Source organism: Hyperolius riggenbachi, chromosome 9, assembly GCF_040937935.1.
Source record: "Hyperolius riggenbachi isolate aHypRig1 chromosome 9, aHypRig1.pri, whole genome shotgun sequence".
Classification (NCBI taxonomy): domain Eukaryota; kingdom Metazoa; phylum Chordata; class Amphibia; order Anura; family Hyperoliidae; genus Hyperolius; species Hyperolius riggenbachi.
In genome coordinates, this window is record NC_090654.1 from 263,208,453 (window position 1) to 263,223,919 (window position 15,467).

Below are 15,467 nucleotides of genomic sequence, written 5' to 3' on the forward strand. Positions count from 1 at the left end.
TAACAGCACTTACTGACTAGTAATAAACTAACATCAGTCAGGGAGGGGGAGAGCTGCTAATTCCTGCCCGCGTGCTGCATGAAAAAAACTAATCGGAACTCCAGAGTTCTGCTACTTGAGCCCATATATTTTTTTTTCACAGCAGATTGTTTGTCCCCTCTCATCATACAGGTGACAGCAGATGCAGACTGCCATAACACACACTTTGCGCAAGTAAGAGAGATGCAGGGATCTCTGGAATTCATGCAGACCAGAGCAAAGCAGGAGAGGTGATTTACTTTGACATGTGACCTCTTATCTCTCCAAGTCCTGCGCCCTGCTTATTTTCACGCCCTAGGCCATGGCCTCTGTAACCTTCCCAGAATTCCGGCCCTGCATGCGACACGACAGGATCAGCAAGTTGTTTGTACCTCCCTGTATTATGCATCCACCTTATAATTCTTGCCTGGGGCTAGAAACAGCCCTGATAAATGGTGCGTCTTCTCCCCTAACCCATTTGGGATAGGTATTTGTGTGAAGCACAGGACAGAGAAATAGCAGACAGTGATTATTTCAATAAGCAAAGGAGATCATCTGTGATTTTTGAATCTTTCCTTCTTTTTTTACAACAGGAGTTTTGCGCCTCAAACAAAAGGACTTCCAAACGTTGGAACTTCTGAGATTCTTAACTTACAGTGTGTGAGGGCCGCTCAGAACTCCCATAAAGAGATCCTCGTGGAGTCCACCCAGGTGCCGGTTATTGTGCAGGTCCCTGTGGATGGAGAGAAGAGAAAACCTGTTACTTCTTGGAGCTGAAGGCTTGTTGCGGTTGAAGGCCTGGCTGGGTCTGTGGTGGGACACGGACCAGGCTGGGTGTTACCCCTGGCTCTCGTCTCGGTCAACTTGTTCAAACATATGGAGATGCACAGTCGTGTTCCAGCGTGTGATGTTAGCCATGGACTCTGTGCTCAGGTCACGTCTATGGTCTCTGGACCAGAAAGACTGCTTCTACACCATGCCTAAGTTGCTGGATGTTCCATCACCACCAGCACCCTGGCATGGAACGGGTTACCTGACTTGCTGGTCGGAGCAGAACTAGCGTGGGAAGAAGGAAACACTAAGTAACCCCAGAAGTCTGGCAAGTGCATGCCGCAATCCTTTCCCTTCACTTTTAGCGAGCCTCCTACACCCTCGCTGCTTCCTGGCTTTGACTCTCCAGGAGCCGGTGTCTGCAAAAATCCAAATGTTCTCAGGCTGAGAAAACAAAACAGGGATTTTGGAGTCTTGTTCTGGCTTATTATGGAGAATGGAGCTAATTGTCGGAGTGGGCTGGCTGGGGGCACTGGAGGCCCCGCTGGTTGCAGGCGTCACCCACAGAATGGGTTAGCTTGTTGTCCTGCAGGTGACCTGTCGTCTCTGTTGCCCAAGTGGCAGCCATGGTGGGACGCAAATATGCCTGGTGACGAATAGGAAGGCTGCTTAAAGTGTTCCGAAGGCGACATGTGACATGATGAGATAAACGTGTATGTACAGCGCAAAACATATTAATAACCAGGCTGTTTTACTTGTTGTATTTTGCTGCCTGAAAGAGTTAATTTCTAGGCATGGAAGTGACAGCTTCTTGTCGAGAATATAGTAAACATCCCTGATTAACAAATTACACCCATAAAAGTTTTCCTGACAGAATACAACTTCTGAGGGCTGGAGAAAGATAAAATACATGGACTATTGATCTTTTTCTACGTTTTCTCAGACACTTAATAGGCTGCCACCGATTAAAGCCAGTAAAACATTAAGCCTACTTTTAAAGGGCACCTTAACTGAGAGGGATATGGATGTTTCCTTTTAAACAATACCAGTTGCCTGGCAATCCTGCTGATATATTTGGTTGCAGTAGTGGCTGAATGACCCACCTGAAACAAGCGTGCAGCTAATCCAGTCTGACTTCAGTCAGAGCACCTGATCTGCATGCTTGTTGAGGGGCTGTGGCTAAAAGTATTATGCTGGGAATACACGGGTCGATCCGGCGGCCGATTAGTCGCCGGATCGACCCCCGCCGTGTCCCCGAGCGGGCGGGGGTCGAGCAGCATAATCGGACCAGCTGAATATTATCAGCTGGCTGGATCAGCTGCTCGATACACGGTACAGAAACGTACCGTGTATCCCCAGCATTAGAGACACAGGATCAGCAGGAGAGTCAGGCACCTGGTATTATTTTAAAAGGAAAAATCCTTAGCCTTCTCAGTTTAGGTTCCCTTTAAATGTTTAACTATAAAATAAATCCATGTAAATTCTGTTTCCTCTGCACAGCAGCTGGGTCGCGCTGCTGTCACAGTCTGATCTGAACATTGTAAGTCTTCAATTACAGAGGAGAGGGGATGTGGGGGAACATAGAGCAAGCGGCCACCACGGCCAGCTCAGAAGGCAACAGAGTGCGGCCGCGGGGAGGGAGGGGGGAGCGGGCATGCACTGGGGGCAACTGTACTAGCTATACAGCAGCAACTCTACTGCGGCAACTATACTAGCTATACTGCGGCAACTATACTACCTATACAGCAGCAACTATATGTAATGAATAGTGACATGCCAGCTGCGGTGGATAGCAGTACTACCGCAGCTGCTTCTGGTTCTCTGCCTGCCAGTCTCCCTGCGCCTCGGGCGTCTAGCACGCCGAGGACGGGTGTGGGGAGTAATCGCATGTCGGCTGCGGTGGATGGTGGATGATTTTTCCGCGTCCCAGGCGTCTAGTACGCCGAGGACGCGTGTCTCTGCTGGACTCAGGGGTACATTAGCGCGTGCGCGCGCTCACCGTCAGGATCTTTATGCCGGGAGCAGGCGCGTCAGCTGACCGGCTGGTCGGCTGACGTCAGAGGGCACGCTCGCCGCTCCTGATTGGCTGTGGCTGGTGGGCGTGCCTTGCGGGTCTCCTCCGCTTCTTAAGCCTCTCGGCTTCACTTGCAAGTTGTCTGCTGTCCTGAATACTTCGTGTTAGCGCTCAGACCTTAGATAGTTCCGGTGTGGTTTGATCTGGGAGGAAACCAGGGATTTCACACAAGACTAGGAATTATTATTACTACTGTTATTATTGCTTGATTATCTGTGTATGACTCTGGCTAGTTCTGACCAATCTTACTCTCAGCGATTCTGTACCTGCGCCTATCTGATCCTGTTGCCAAACCTAGCCTGATTACCGTTCTGTCTCTGTCTCCTGATTTTGTACCTCTGCCCATCTGATCCTGTTGCCAAACCTTGCCTGATACTCGTTCTGTCTCTGTCTGGCGATTCTGTACCTGACCTGTCTGTCTGTTGCCGATCTGATCTGTCTGACCATTCTACTCTCACCAGGGACCCCCTGTCTCTGGTGAGAGGTTCAGTACGGGTAGTGCCCACCAGCTCCTCTGGTGAGGTAGTGCAAGTACTGCCAGTACTACTGTTACACCAATCACTACACTTAGTGCATTAAAGTGTGATTAGGTTACGTCACTTCTTAGTGGCATATTAGCATTGCTCAGCTAACACATCTGTATCTATATATCTGTATTATTGGTGATTCTGCAGATCATCATATAATCAGGTACAGTATATATCTGTATTATAGGTGATACTGCAGATCACCTGATAATCAGAAACTCTGTTCTTGCTAACACCCATCGTTACACTATACTACTTATACTGCAGCAACTATACTAGCTATACTGGGGCAACTATACTACTTATACTGCAGCAACTATACTAGCTATACTTGGGCAACTATACTAGCTATACTGCAGCAACTATACTAGCTATACTGCGGCAACTATACTACCTACACTGCAGCAACTATACTACCTATATAGCAGCAAGTATACTAGCTATACTTGGGCAACTATACTACCTATACTGCAGCAACTATACTCGCTATACTGCAGCAACTATACTTGCTATACTGCAGCAACTATACTAGCTATACTGCAGCAACTATACTAGCTATACTGCAGCAACTATACTACCTATACTGCAGCAACTATACTAGCTATACTTGAGCAACTATACTACCTATACTGGGGTAAATATACTACCTATACTGCAGCAACTATACTAGCTATACTGCGGCAACTATACTAGCTATACTGCAACAACTATATTACTTAAACTGCAGCAACTATACTAGCTATACTGGGGCAACTGTACTAGCTATACTGCAGCAACTATACTAGCTATACTGCAGCAACTATACTACAGCAACTATACTAGCTATACTGCGACAACTATGCTACCTACACAGCAGCAACTATACTAGCTATACTGGGGCAAATATACTACCTATACTTCAGCAACTATACCAGCTATACTGCGGCAACTATACTACAGCAACTATACTAGCTATGCTACAACTATACTACCTATACTGTGGCAACTATATTACTTATACTGCAGCAACTATACTAGCTATACTGGGGCAAATATACTACCTATACTTCAGCAACTATACCAGCTATACTGTGGCAACTATACTACAGCAACTATACTAGCTATGCTACAACTATACTACCTATACTGTGGCAACTATATTACTTATACTGCAGCAACTATACTAGCTATACTGGGGCAACTATACTAGCTTTACTGCAGCAACTATACTATGTATACTGTAGCAACTATACTACCTATACTGCGGCAACTATATTACTTATACTGCAGCAACTATACTAGCTATACTGCGGCAACTATACTACCTATACTGTAGCAACTATACTACCTATACTGCGGCAACTATACTACCTATACTGCAGCAACTATACTAGCTATACTGCGGCAACTATACTACCTATACTGCAGCAACTATACTAGCTATACTGTGGCAACTATACTACCTATACTGCGGCAACTATATTACTTATACTGCAGCAACTATACTATCTATACTGCAGCAACTATACTACCTGGGGACAACTATACTAGCTACCTTGGGGGGGGGGGGGGGGGGGAGCAAAAAGTCTAGTACCAGCCCTGGGTGTGCATTAAGGCCGGGCTCAGTCAGCTATTGCGCGACCATGATTCAGGAAGAGGAACTTCACGGCCCCGATGACAACGCCTTGTCGCTAATGTTTGGGGGGGGGGGGGGGGGGGTTGCGCTCAGTGACGGGGAACATCGGAGCACCGAGGGAAGCCTCAATTGGATCCTGAGGCTTACCTCTCTTTAGGTAAGAATCTAATCTTGTACCCGAGCTTCGGTTCATGTACGCTTTAAAGCACGGTGCATAAAACGGTGCCTTTTCATGCTAGCATTGTAGAAATTCACATCTCTGTTCGGCCAAAGCGTGTACTCCGTATCTGCAAGCTGTCAGGACTAATTATGGCGCTCCGCCCTCCCTCGCCCGGACTGAACTTCGCTCGCCAGATTTCCACCCCGCGGGATCAGCGGCTGTTTTGCTTCATGCCTTGCGGCGTGTGCCGGGGGTCAGCGCAGGTATTTAACGCCAAGACATGAGAAGCGCCCATTATCCAGATAATCTCCCCGTTAACCACTTGTGCGCACGGCGAGATTAGCGGAGAGCGCCAGCACCCGACACTTCTGTTTATGCAGCACTTTTACCAGCAATTATGTCAGGACAAAATAACAACGGTGTTTATACGCATTGGCCTCGGGTTTCTCTAATTATAGCCGGTTTCACGCTCAGATCGTTAGGACACGTTTGCACATCATCTGCTGACAACAGCTGGCACACCTCAGCCTAGCCAGACAGCGCCAGATCTGTACCAAACCGTCTGCCTTCCACCAACCGCCCCGTGCCAACCAGATCTGCTCCCTGAAATTCCACAACTGCTTCAGTCACAGATGCTACCTCCAGACAAAATCGTGCCATGTCCCCGTTTAATATTGTTTAAAGGACCACAATGGCGATAAAATTGTAAAATTTTAAATAAATGGAAACGAATGAATAAAAAGTACATTTCTCCCAGAGGAAAATGTGCTATAAATTACTTATCTGCGTGTTGCTGTCACTTACAGTAGGCAGTAGAAATCTGAAAGAACTGACAGGTTTTGGACTACACCAGTGATCTGCAAACTAGCAGTTCAGGAACTACAAGTACCACAAAGTATTGCCTGAAGTCTGACAGCCACAGTCATGATTCATAAGAGCAAATGCATTATGGGACTTATTCTTAACTTCATTAACAGCTGAAAAGCCAAGTTTGCAGATCACTGGACTAGACCATCACCTCGTGGGGGATTCTCAGGGTTTTCTTTATTATCAAAAGCACTTAGTGAACAGCATTTGCTTAATCCACTTAATAATGTGCTAACAGGCGGGGGTACTTTTACTTTTGTAAAAAGTAAATGAAATATTGAGAATCCCCCATGAAGAGATGAACTAGTCAAAAACCTGTCAGTTATGTCCGATTTCTATTAACTACTGGAAGTGACAGCAACATAGATAAAGCAGCGTCACTAGGGTGGTGCGGTAGGAGCAGACTGCACTAGGTGACACCAGCAGAGGGGGTGACACCAAGCTGTTAAAGAGGAATTCCAGTGAAAATAATGTAATAAAAAAGTGCTTCATTTTTACAATAATTATGTATAAATGATTTAGTCAGTGTTTCTCCATTGTAAAAACTATCCTCTCCCTGATTTACATTCTGATATGTATCACATGGTGACATTTTTACTGCTGGCAGGTGTCACTGGAAAGAGATGCTGCTTGCTTTTTTGGCAGTTAGAAACAGCTGTAAACAGCTATTTTCCACAAAGCAATGAGGTTCACAGACAGGAAACTGACAGGACCATGGTCCTGACATCATACTGTGGGAGGGGTTTCACCACAATATCAGCCATACAGACCCCTCTGATGATCCATTTGAGAAAAGGAAAATATTTCTCATGTAAAAGGGGGTGTCAGCTACTGATTGGGATGAAGTTCAATTTTTGGTTATGCTTTCTCTTTAAGGTAGTGGAATAAGGCTATGTAAATATAGACCAGCTAGTGACTGATGTGCTTCTCCCTCCTGCTTTTCTCCCTTCTGGCTGCTTGATGCTGCGCTGAAAACTGAGTTCCTTAACCTCCTTAGCGGTAACCACGAGCTAGACTCAGTGGGGAAAACCGCAGCTCAGAGTGGTAACCCTAAACTACACTGATGGTAGCTGCCGGGAGGTCCATGCATAGCATTGCGCGCAGTGAGTTTTCTCACTCACCTCCTGGGCGATCCAGACGCTGTCGGCCATTCCTCTTCCTGTCCACGGAGGTTCTGCATCCCCCTGGTGAGATCGCTGACTGTCATCATGACGACAGCTGGCAATCTCACTATAGGGTTACAGTGCCACCCGGAGGCTGGAGGGAGAACTGCAGCACTGGATCCCAGGGATGTGAGTGAGAGCTGCGGCTGCTGCAGAGACTCTGGCGGCATGATTTTGTCTTGCTTTTAGGGTCTAAAAGCACATGAAAAAATTGTACCGCTTTTAGATCCTAAAATCAGGAAGAAATCATACCACCTAGGAGCAGGGCTGGATTTAAGCCAAGGCCATGGCCTAGGACACAACAGGATCAAGGGCGGGTGGGCAGCAAGCTATATCGGGGTGGTGGGGTCACCTGGCTACCTATATTGGAGGGAGGGTTGTTATCAGGCTATCTATATGGAGGGGGGGGGGGATCATCTGGCTTCTTATACCAGAGGGGAGGGGGGAGGGGTCATCAGACTACCTATACTGGAGGGAAGGGGGGGGGGGGGGGGGTCATCAGGCTATCTAAACTGAAGGAGGGGGAGGAAGTGTTATCTAGCTACCTATACCGAAGGTGTGTGGGATCATCTGGCTCCTATACTAGAAGAGAAGGTTAACAGGCTACCTATACTGCAGGAAGAGTCATCTGGCTACCTATACTGGAGGGGGTGGCTGGTGACAATGGCCTTGGGCGGTAAAGAGTACAAATCCGGCCCTGCCAGGGAGGTTAATATCCCCCTACTCACCCTTAGCAAAGGTGTCCCATCCGACTCCCCACCCCCAATAGCAAGTGTGTCCCATACAGAAAGGGGTGTGGCCATGCAACAGGATGTGGGCGTGGTAATGGATGGGGTCAAATATATCTAACCTTAGCAGTGGAGTAAAAGGTCTGCCAGGGAAGTTTGAGCTCTGCCATAGTGTTTCCCCCCAAAATACATGTAATCAGACAGCATTTCACCAAAAATACATGTAATTTGGCAGAGGTTCCTCCAACATACAGATAATATGGCAATGGTTCCCCCAAAATAGACATAATCTGGCAGCAGTGGTTCCCCCAACATACGTATAATCTGGCAGCTGTTCCCCAAAATACACTTAATCTGGCAGCAGTTCCCGCAAAATAGGTGCCCCCAGTATAGGTAACCAGGTCTATAGGTGTCCCCAGTGGAAGTAACCAGGCCTATAGGTGTCCGCAGAATAGGAAGCCAGGTGTATACTGTATATGTGTCCCCAGTATATGTAGCCAGGTGTATTTGTGTCCCCAGTATATGTAGCCAGGTGTATATGTCCCCAGTATATGTAGCCAGGGGTATAGGTGTCCCCAGAATAAGTAGGCAGGTCTATAGTAGTCCCCAGAATAGGTAGCCAGGTGTATAAATGACCCCAGTATAGGTAGCCAGGGGTATGGATATCCCCAGTATATGTAGCCAGGTGTATAAATGTCCCCATAATAGGTAGCCAGGGGTATAGATGTCCCCAGTATATGTAGTCAGGGGTATATGTGTCCCCAGTATATGTAGCCAGGTGTATAAATGTCCCCATAATAGGTAGCCAGGGGTATAAATGTCCCCAGTATAGGTAGCCAGGGGTATAGGTGTCCCCAGTATATGTAGTCAGGGGTATGTGTCCCCAGTATATGTAAGCAGGGTTATAGATGTCCCCAGTATATGTAGTCAGGGGTATGTGTCCCCAGTATATGTAGCCAGGGGTATAGGTGTCCCCAGTATATGTAGCCAGGGGTATAGGTGTCCCCAGTATATGTAGCCAGTATAGCTGTCCCCAGTATATGTAGCCAGGGGTATATGTCCCCAGTATATGTAAGGCAGTATAGCTGTCCCCAGAAAAGGTAGCGAGGGGTATATGTCCCCAGTATATGTAGTCAGTATAGCTGTCCCCAGTATATGGAGGCGGGGTATAGTAGTCCCCAGTATATGGAGCCAGGTGCCCCCAACCCCCCCCCCCCCCAGCAGGAGGGGCAAGCACAGAGAAGGGGGAGCGGCAGGCACAGCGGTGGAGAAGGGGGACGTCCCCCCCTTCCCTCACCTTAGGGCGCCCTCCTCCAGATATCAGCGTCGGACAGCGGGCGGCCAGCAGAACACTTACTCTGTTCCCGGCGCGGCTGATCTGTGCGCCGCTGCTCCAGTCTAGTCTAGTCCACTGTAGCAGAGCACAGATCCGCTACGCGCCAAGTATAGATTAAGTCTTCTACCGGTCGCCCGCTGCCCACTGCTGATATCTGGAGGGGGGAGCGAGAGAGAGCCCTAAGGTGAGGGAAGGGGGGGGGGGAGATGTCCCCCCTTCCCTACCGCTGTGCCTGCCGCTCCCCCTTCTCGACGCTTGCCCCGGGAAATAAAAAAAAACCAAAAAAAAAGAAAACCTGACGGTCAAGGCCCTAGGGACCCAGCGCCTGGGGGCACATGACCTACCCCGCCCACCCCTTGCTACGCCCGTGGTCCCATATACACCCTTCCAATCAACAATAACAAGTGTGTCCAGTGCAGTACCCCTCCCTCCAGTGTGGTAGCTAGAGATTATGGGGCCCCATAGCAAAACTTTCATGGCCATCAGATGTAGGCACTCTTGAGCAATGCAACATGCAATTTACATTCTCATGCAATCTACACTGCATACAGCCCATGGTTACTGAGACAAAGTGAGAGGGAGGAGGAACTCAAGAAAGTTAATAGTGAATACATCAAGTACCGCCTGGATCCCCTCTGCTCCAGGGTCCCAAAGCAGCTGCTATGGTTGCTATGGCTACTGCTACGCCTCTGCCTCCCTCTTTCCCCACAACAAGCATGGCTAGAATCACCCACCCATAGCAAAGTGTGGCCAGTATAACAATCCCTAACTCCTCCCCCATAGCGAGGGTGGTAAATAGATGGCAAAAACTAGTTTTAATCCATACGCAGATCATGTCCCCTTGTCCGTTGTACAGCCCTAGAGACAAAAGCTCATCTGCTTTTGTATTGCCCTCTGATGAATTTATACATGTTAATAAGTTCACCTCTCAGTCGCCTTTTTTCCAAGCTAAATAAGCCCAGTTTGTCCAACCTTTCCTGGTAAGTGAGATCTTCCATCCCTCGGATTAATTTACTTGCTCGTCTTTGTACCTGTTCTGGTAGGTTGGTGCCCTTCCTATATAGTGTGGTGCCCAAAACTATGGGCCTGATTCACAAAGCGGTGCAAAGTGTTTGCACGCCTGTGAAAAGCACTTTATCACGCCTAAACTCTTTAGGCGTGATAAAATTAAACTCGTGCGAAATCCCGCACGCAAAGTTTTGCGCGCGCAATCGCGCGGCGCACGGTGCAGTGTGCGCGATGCGCCCATTAAACCCTATGGGCGCTGCGCGCGGAGTTGCGCGATTGCACGCGCAAAACTTTGCACGCGGAACTTTGCGCGCGATAAAGCGCACAAAACGGTGCTAACTCAGTGGTGCAAAGCTTATCACGCCTAAAGTCTTTTAGGCGTGATAACTGAGTTATCACCGCTTTGTGAATCAGGCCCTATATCTCACAGCGATTTAGACAAGACAGCACGGTGGCGTAGTGGTTAGCGCTCTCGCCTTGCAACAACATCTGCAAGGAGTTTGTATGTTCTCCTTGTGTTTGTGTGGGTTTCTCCCGGGCACTCCAGTTTCCACCCACATCCCAAAAACATACAGATAAGTTAATTGGCTTACCCCTAAATTGGCCCTAGACTGCGATACATACACTACACGATACATACATATGACTATGGGAGGGACTAGATTGTGAGCCCCTCTGAGGGACAGTTAGTGACAAGACAATATACTCTGTACAGCGCTGCGTAATATGTTGGTGCTATATAAATACTTAAATAAATAAGACAAGTAATTTATTTATATTGCGCTTTTCCGGCAGACTGATCTACAGCCACTAGAGCGCAAGAGCAGTGTAAAGGCCCATACCCCCAACATAATTTTTCTAAAGATGGTGATTTTTTAAAGGAATACTATTGATACCCAAGTGTTCTGAAATGACAGTGTGCAAATAATGTCTAAGTAGCTGTGTAAAACATTTTCCTACTTTTCATGTTAAATATCAGAGGCAAAAACTGTAATTTATTGAGGGTAGGATTTAGCTATATTGGGACAAATCAATTGCAGAAGGGGTGTCTGCTTCAATGCACAGCCAGAGTTGCATATCAGACTACAGAAAGCAAATATCAAACATATCAAACTCTGAAAGCAAAAACAGTATGAAAAGCTGTGGCAATTAGTTATATTTCCTCTGCTCTCTTCAGACACATCAGTCAGAAACACAGGACACAGGAGCTGCAGCTGTTGGGAGCTTTCTCTCTGTCACACACAGAGTTACACATACAGTTAACTGATCAAGTGTGGGGGGAATTTCCCCTCTCCTCATGGCTCAGTCAGAAGTCAGTAAAGATTGAAAGTATTTTGCTAACAGTAAACAAAGAAGTTGCTACTAAAATGTATACACCAGTACTTAGCAGCACTTCCCAAACAATTCCTGTGTCAATTGAAAAAATATGTGAATCAATAGTATTCCTTCAAGCGATGAGTGATCGTTTCCACAATCTTGTGATGGGGGACATTGCTCAGATTCATCTTCCTGCATCGCAACATGAGTATTCATCTTTAGGGAGCCTCGCCCAAGGACTCCTTACTGAATAGGTGCTGGCTTACTGAACAGGAAGAGCCGAGATAGTGTACTGGTTAGGCAGCAGTGCACTATACAGCCATTTATACAGAGGAAGTAGTAGGAGTAAAACAAAACTTTATATGACAAGGAAATATTTACAGTTTGATGAACAGTTGGTGGATTTGTGGAGGTGTGTCTGCCCACACTTCCAGATATGTAACACAAATCTTTCCTGGCATATCAGGGAGCGAATCAATTTCACGCAGAACTATTCCGCAGTAAAGGAGGATTCCAGAATCATAGGAAAATAAAAATATCTCATTCTTCACTCACTGGGAACGTCAAAAAGTTCTATTCATCCCATGGTAGGAATGACAACAAAATGTATTGGTAACCTTTGGCCGAATTTATTCTTATGCTAAACTCCTGCGTGAAGCAGAGAGAAACCAAGCCTAGAATGTGGTTGTCAGTCAGCGTTATGAAATGCCTTCTTTGTCCTGTAAGTTTCTACATAATGATTTAATCATTATTATAGCTCGTGTCTCAGCTGTCACCTGGTGCAAGCCTACAGACTTGCATTGTTTCCTGAATTTTCTTCACTGGTGTCACACTTGTTGCACTTACATTGCAGAGCATGATGGGAGCTCGGTGTCTGGATATCAGTGGAAGGTTCTGGAGGTCATGGATAATTTTGGAGATCAGTGGCAGGGCCGGTTTAAGCACAATGCGGCCCCAGGGCAAAGGTAACCTGTAACCTGGGGGCTCCAGGGAAAAGATAACCCGGGCCTTCCCCCCTCCCAGCCTCAACAAATTCAGCACCCAGGGCCCCTGAGACAGTTGCCGCCCCTCCCCTGTCTCATCCTTTAACTGTACCGTTCTCCCCAGGGCCCCTGCACCATTTGTGGCCAGATCTATACTCACCTGTCACGTGCGCTGCTCAGTCCGTGCTCCTTGTGCTCATCCTTGCTGCCAGACTCTCCTAAGTGACCCGGTGCATGTTATGTGTAATGACGTGTGACAGGTCATGGAGAAGAGTCACGGCAGTGGGGATGAAGACAGGAAGTATGGAATGAGCAGCGCTGGGTCAGGTGGGTTTTTAAATTCAGCTACAAACAATGCAGTGGCCTTGAGGGGCAGTCGCAAGGGAAAGCTTGGAGGGGTTCAGCAGTGCAGGGGGGTGGGGGGTGGGCGCAGCACTGCTCTGGGACCCGGGGGCAATTGCTGCCCTTGCCCTATGATAGAGCCAGCCCTGATCAATGGATTGTGCTGAAGATCAGTGAGTGGATCTAGAGGTCTGTGGGTAGTTCTGGAGATCAGTGGGTGGCTCTGGAGATCACTATGTGGTTCTGAAAATCAGTGGTTAATTCAGGAAATCGGGGGGTGCAGCAGTGCTCGGGGACCCTGGGGCAATTGCCCCCCTTGCCTTTTGTTAGAGCCAGCCCTGATCAGTGGATGAAGATGGAGATCAGTAGTGGGTGGTTATGGAGCTTAGTGGGTGGTTCTGGAGATCAGTGGATGGTTCTGGAGATCAGTGGATGGTTCTAGAGATCAGTTGATGGTTCTAGAGATCAGTGGATGGTGATGGAGAACAGTGAGTGGATCTAGAGATCAGTGGGTGGTTCTGGAGATCAGTGGGTGGTTCTGGAGATCAGTGGATGGTTCTGGAGGTCAGTGAGTGATTCTAGAGAGCAGTGTGTGGCTCTGTTAGGGTTCTGTTGAAACGAATGTGATTAGTGTGGGTTCTCCCAAGGCACTGAGTCTATTCTAGTATTCCTGGAGATTGAGCAGACTGCAGGACTTTGGGTACCTAGTGTTAGGACTCACCTCTTCCTGGGTGCCCTTTTAGGCCAGAATGTAGAACATATGCTTGGCACGAGATACAAATGTCCACCTAACTGCCCAGGCTGCTCCTGAAGACTTAGCTGCTCACCCGGCAGGAGAAGCTCCAGGCAAGATCCATGACTGGGCCCCACATTGATGAGCTGTCTCTCCCTTCAGATACAGGGGTGACCCTTATCTTTCTACCCATGCCCGGATTAACCTCACAGGAGCCTATAGGCACAGATGTCCTGGCACCTTAGGTGTTGCACTCCATGAAACTACAAACCCCCACCAAACTGCACCGCAATTGTGCTGGCTGGCCCAGCTGTCACTTCTCCCTTACTTCCCTTACCCCTCATAGGTAGCTATAAATGTCCGTTAGTATTAGGTAGCCAGAAGTACCCTCAGTATTAGGTAGCTAGTGGTGCCCCCAAGTATTACGCAGCTAGAGGAACCTCAGTATTAAAGTGGATCCGAGATGAACTTTTACTCATTGCATAATTGTGTTCCTTTCCTATTGTTTATGAGGCATTCCTCAAGCCAAATACTTTTTTGTTTTTGTTTTAATACTCTAATTCCCTATAAACTACACAAGCCACGCCCACAGGTTTTCAGAGAGCCAAGGCACTTTCAGACAGTAGCAAGGGCTCATGGGAGCTCAGTCTGGGCAGGAGGAGGGGGAAGTATTACTATCCAGAGATTTCAGAGGCGGAGGGAGGAGGAGGGGGGGATTCGTTTTTTTTTTGCTCAAGATGTAGACAAGCTTGCCTCTGTGTAATGTTTACAAACAACATGGCTGCTGTCATTGTATCACAGGAAGAAATAATCATATTCTATTAAAGCTGTTTGCAGCTAGATTTGCTAAACTTTAGATAAGATATATAGACAAGTTACTTGTTATAGTTAGTTTTTCATCTCGGATCCACTTTAAGTAAATAGAGGTGCCCCTGACTGAATGGAGATCTCACAAGTGGAATGCTGAGAGCCAAGTCAATAACCTCTCATTTACGCTTTCATCAGCACTCTGCATAAGGAAGGAGGGAGAGAGGCACTCGGGGAGGGGAGTGAGCCGCCTTTCCATCATCAGGCGCCTGTAGGCACATGCCTATAGTGCCTTATTGTAAATCCCGCCCTGTTTCCACCTCCATGAAGCACAACTACCCCTCCCCCAAAAATACTCTACCACTGGCAATGCTCAAACTGTCAAGATTGACTATCTGGTTATTTCTGAAGAAGGCAGAACTCAACCACTTTATCTGGATACTTGTACCTCCTGCACAGAAAACAGGAACCAAAATGTAGGGATAACACCATGAGCACCATCTAGTGGCAGAGTTATAAACTGCAACCCAACACTTGGATGAAGCTTTTTACTCATCTCCTGTTCCTCAGCCACCCAGCACTAATCCCCTTCTTCTCAATTCACCCAAAGCCACCACATCCATTTCCAAGTATGCTTTATATGCAGGGCCGGATTTAGGCCTAGGCCACCTAGGCCATGGCCTAGGGCACCACAGGAGCAAGGGCACCAAAGCAGCAGACTAACCTGATGCAGCATTTGCAAGCTTGCAAATGCTGCAATGCAGGGAGATCAGGTGAGCGCCTGACCGCGAGTACTCTGCTGCCAGCTATCTGGCATTGTGGCGGACAGCTACGGACTTTGGCAGCATTGGAGACGGAGGGGAAGAGGAAGCTTCTACACTGAAGATAAGCAGAGAAGTGAGTGACACTGATGGCTGCTGCGGTGCGGAGGCAAGCTGTACTGAAAGGGGGGAGTGGGAAAGGAAGGGATTAAGGGAGTAATCTGGCTATCTATACTGGAGGGGGAGGAGAAGGGGTC

The 15,467-nt window shown here is 47.7% G+C and overlaps 1 protein-coding gene across 1 annotated transcript in view; it reads right to left on the reverse strand.

The window, feature by feature from the left end:
* TSHR (thyroid stimulating hormone receptor) overlaps window positions 1-15,467 on the reverse strand; it is a 131,947-nt gene that overhangs the window by 9,705 nt on the left and 106,775 nt on the right. Inside the window, 1 exon segment of the mRNA XM_068254446.1 lies at window positions 674-751. Within this exon segment, the coding sequence (XP_068110547.1) occupies window positions 674-751 (78 nt within the window).